This window comes from Carassius auratus, chromosome 43 (genome assembly GCF_003368295.1).
Source record: "Carassius auratus strain Wakin chromosome 43, ASM336829v1, whole genome shotgun sequence".
NCBI classification, from domain to species: Eukaryota; Metazoa; Chordata; class Actinopteri; order Cypriniformes; family Cyprinidae; genus Carassius; species Carassius auratus.
In genome coordinates, this window is record NC_039285.1 from 1,109,823 (window position 1) to 1,114,822 (window position 5,000).

At 40.7% G+C, this 5,000-nt stretch overlaps 1 protein-coding gene across 3 annotated transcripts in view; it reads left to right on the forward strand.

The window, feature by feature from the left end:
• LOC113061387 (CUGBP Elav-like family member 4) overlaps positions 1 to 5,000 on the forward strand; it is a 63,442-nt gene that overhangs the window by 40,581 nt on the left and 17,861 nt on the right. Inside the window, exons 4-5 of one of the 3 annotated variants that reach the window (XM_026230441.1) lie at positions 2,116 to 2,244; positions 4,749 to 4,828. In XM_026230441.1, the coding sequence (XP_026086226.1) occupies positions 2,116 to 2,244; positions 4,749 to 4,828 (209 nt within the window). The remainder of the gene's footprint in view (positions 1 to 2,115; positions 2,245 to 4,748; positions 4,829 to 5,000) is intronic. The other 2 variants (XM_026230443.1, XM_026230442.1) reach the window with 2 other exon arrangements.

Genomic DNA, 5,000 nt, shown 5'->3' on the forward strand with positions numbered 1-5,000 from the left:
CTGATCCTTCTGATCTTTACAATCACACAGGCTGTATAATGTACCTTTAAGACTTCTCTATATACATTGGCTAAGACCTTTGCATATGAAATTGCATATTGCTCAGCCGTATCTCAGCCGTATCTCAGCCGTATCTCAGCCAGATCTCAGCCGTATCTCAGCCGTATCTCAGTTGTCTTGTGAGGAGTGAGTTTGCTGTGGTCTCTGATCTCTTCTTTTCAGGATGAGCGACGTGTCCCGCAGCTCTCTGAGGGCTCGTATGCATAATGTAAAGCTCTGGTACAGTACAGAAGACAGATGATGAGTCTGGGGTCACACCAGTGCAACGCTCTATTAAAACAGCTTATGTAAGACTGGATGTGGAGGGAATACAAGCTGTCAGGCAGAAGAGATGAAGCGCTGAGGGAGAACTGATGAATGCGGGAATACCGGTGTGTGTTGAGCTGAGCGAATGAAGCTCACATCACGGGAAAATCAGTCAATAATGTACTTGTATAGAGAATCTCAGGCATAAAATCGAGAATCCAACTGTGATTTCTCATGAAAAAATGCATTAAAAAAAAACATTCTTGTGCCTGGCTTTTCTGTGCTTCGTAGCGCTCGTCTCCGTTGTGTATGAAGCCGATGGTGATAGTGTCATCTGCAAATTTCAGGAGCTTGACAGAGGATTTTTTTTACAGTGCATTCATTCGTATACAGGGAAAGAGCAGTGGAGAGAGCACAGAACCCTGAGGGGCGCCGGTGCTATTCGTGAGAGTCCAGGATGTGAGCTTGCACAGCCTCACTAGCTGTTGCCTGTCTGACAGGAGGCTGGTGATCCACTGACAGATTCGAGTGTGTACAGAGAGCTGGGTCGTTTATTCTGAGAGAAGGTCAGGCGTGATGGTATTGAAAGCCGAACTTAAGTCCCAGGTCTGTCAAGATGTTGCAGAATATAATGCAGTCCTATTTTCGGATTTTGTCAGTCTTTACTAGAACGAATGCCTACACATTTTAAAATCAAGGTGCATTTACTTGAGGAGTGAAATGACTTTTTTTTTGATAAAAATTTATAAGATGCATAAAAAAGATATCTGCCACTTATATGAGCGTTTTCCATGGTTTAAAGGGATAGTTTACCCAAAAAGTGTAATCGCCCCATGATTAACTCATCCTCAAGCCATCCTAGGTATACAGTATATACTATATAGACTGTATATATGATTTCTTCTTTCAGATTTAAATATGTCCTGGCTCTTCCAAGCTTTATAATGGCAGTGAAAGGGTGTTATTTTTCAATAGTCCAACAGAAGTCCAATAACGTGTGTCCATCCGTCATAAAAAGGCTCCGGGGGTTAATAAAGGCCTTCTGAAGTGAATCAATGTATTCGTGAAAAATATCCATATTTAAAACTTTATAAACTGTGATCTCTATCTTCTGCTAACTAGCCTCGTGAGAACCAAGTTTTGTTTTGAGCAAAGGAAAACCAGTCTCCTCTTGGCTTATATCGAAATCCTCCCTCATCTTTTTTTACAAATCCTCGTTTTGTTCTTTTAAGTCGTGACCGGTGTTTTGTTTTGCTCTCTCTGCTGCGCTTCCTGATTCGTCTCTTCTCACGAGAGCTTACGCTATGTCCCACGTTAACTGTATGAAAGTTAGCGGAAGCTAGATATTACAGTTTACAGATGTTTTAATTTGAAACTTTTTTTAAACATACGCATTGTTTTGCTTCAGACCTTAATTAACACCCTGGAGCCGTTTGGAGCCATTTTTATGATGGATGCACACACTTTTTTGTGCTTCAAAATCCCAACACCCATTCACAGCCATTATAAAGCTTGGAAGAGTCAAATACAGACATGTATAACTCCAATTGGATTAATCTGGAAGAAAAAAGTCATACACACCCAAGATGGCATTTTGGGTGAACTATCCCTTTAAACCTAGTCTCAGACTAAAATCATGTCTGATCTATTACAGTTTTTCCAGAGTTAGAATTATTTTTTTTTATTTTTTTTTTTTGCAGTGTCTGTGTGACTTCTCAGATCTCACTGGCTCTTCATGAAATCTATGTTCATGAGTGAATGTGAGGTGATCTCCCTCTCTCTCTCTCTCTGTCTCTCTCTCTTTCTCAGAAGACCGGAAGCTGTTTGTGGGCATGCTGGGGAAGCAGCAGTGTGAAGAAGATGTGCGGCGGTTGTTCGAGGCGTTCGGACAGATAGAGGAGTGCACCGTGCTGCGGGGGCCTGATGGGGCCAGTAAGGGTCAGCACTGACACAACTCTCTGACACACAGCCATCGACCCTAATTCAGCCGCTGTTACTCAAACACACGACCGTTCAGATCGACTTGCTGTGAAAACCTGCTTTAAGGTTTACAGTACATTACAGTACATGCATGCATCAATCTTCTGACAGTGAGTTCGACATTGTCTATGGATTGTGAGAATGACTTGGAGACATTGTTTAGAGTTAGACAATAATTATAAATAAACTACTTATGTTTTATTCCATGTTGTTTTCCTGCAAGTATATCAATGCATTTTTTTTTTTTTAATATAAAAATAACTTATTATCATTCTTTGTTGTGGGGCCAGTGAAAATCACGCAGGCACGCAGAAGAAAATATTTTATTATAATTAATTATGTATGTTTATATTACTTATTATATATATATAAAAATAATTAAAATAATATACAATTACATATTATTCATATTTTTACCAGACAAGCATATTGAATAAACTGATTGCATTTACATGAAAAACAAAGCTATTAATTAACAATAAAGTTTAAGTAGTAGTCTTGTGCATGTAAACACATTTAATATCTGTCTGTCTTTTATCTCTTGAGTGTGAAAATCAGAATCTGAGATTTCTGAGTTAAAACTGTTTCAGAGTAAATCCATTCGTTCAGTATTATGTTCAGAGTCACTTTCAGTTAGTTTGAGTGACACGACGTTCGCTTCTGACTCAACCAATCACGTTCAGTTTGAGGCGGGACTATCTTTTTGATTGATTGGTGGAAGTGTTTGAAACTTGTTTGGAAACAGACATTATTTTTGCCTCATAGATAACTGTTTCTTTTTCTCGAGAGAAATTAGCACTTAATTCTCTCTCCATTAAACCGTATTTCTGTCCGGGTGAAACGTTTACGATTTTAAAAGGATCTAATTTATGATTTTCTTTCTATAGGCAATGTGAGGCGTGTTTGTTGGAAACTGTAGCTGCGACTGTTTCCTCTTTCTCTTTTACACATAGTTCGGCTGGATTTCTGTCCTGAATAATGTAGCTTTAGCAGCGCTAGTTAAGATGTCATCAGTGCTGCTCGGATGGATTCACGTTTGAATGTTTCTCCTCGAATCAAAAAGGGATTTTCGAAGCGTTTTCCCTAACCATCAGATTTGATCCTCAAACAAGCGCTGTCATGTCTAGAGCCTTTCTCATCTTCTGAAGTCGTTCTGTCTCTGAAAGTGTCTCTCTCTCTCTGGTATTAATGCTTCTTGTTTGCGGAGAATAAAAGTCATTTTCTGGCATCAGAGCAGATGAATTGTGGTCCGGCTGCTGGGTGTTTGGGGTCAGGAAGGTTTGATGATTGTGGGTTTGTTAGATGGATGTTTGTGCCGTGTTTCCTCTTTAGTGCTCCCGGCAAACCTGCTCCGATTATTCTCTCTGGAGAAGTTAAAGTGCTCAGACACACACACACACACACATGCACGCACGCACAAAAAGACACATGCACACAGGCGCACACACACGCATAAACAGAAGCACACAAATACACAAACACACGCACACACACACACACAGGCACACGAACACACACGCATACACACGCACACAGGCGCACAAACAGGCACACAAATACACACACACACACACACACAGGCGCACAGAGGCGCACACACATGCAAAAAACATGCACACAAACACACACACACGTACACAAACACACATGGACGCACGCATGCACACACAAACATACACTCACAAACGGGTACACACACACGCACACAAACACACACGCACACAGGCACACACACGCACACACAGGAACATAAAAAAAAAACACACACAAGCACACAGGTGCACACACACGCACAAACAGGCACACAAACACACTCACACACACAGGCACACACACACACGCGCACAAACGCACACAAACACACACGCACAGAGGCGCACACACACGCAAAAAAACAGGCACACACACACGCACAAACAGGCACACAAACACACACACACACACACACACACACAAATACGCACACAGGCGCACAAACAGGCAGGCACACAAACACACACACACACACACACACAGGCGCACATCAGCAGAACTGCTTTATTTATCTTTTTCTATTCTGATTATGAAGCAATAATTACAGCAATATATTTTTGTTGAAACAGTGATACATTTTATTTTTCAGGATTCACAGATGAATAGAAAGTTTAAAAGAACAGCGTTTATTTGAAACAAAATCTTTCGTAACATTATAAATGTCTTTACTGTCACTTTTGATCAATTTAATGTAGTCTTGATGAATTAATGTATTGAGTTCTTTAAAACGTTTTTTCTTACAGACCCCAAAGGTTTGAATGGTAGTTGTGTTCCCGCTTTATTCTGTTTATTGCATTTATTTCATGAACTAGTATGGCTGTAGTTCAACTCGTTTATTTTACTGACACCGCAGAAACTGCATGATTACTAATGAAATCTTTCAGTCTTAGTTCACTAAGCTCTCTCTCGTTCTCTCTTTCTCTCCGCAGGCTGTGCTTTTGTAAAGTTTTCCAGTCATGCAGAAGCTCAGGCTGCGATTAACAGTCTCCACGGTGGACAGACGATGCCGGTGAGCGTCTCACACACACACACACACACTGCTGGAGCGGCTCATAGTCTCGTTCTGCCTCATATGGACCCACATTAAAGATGCATTGCCTAAGACTGAGGATTTATCTCTGATTATCATTATTATTATCCAAACGATGTTCAGCAAATAATGTCCACGCCAGAAACATGAT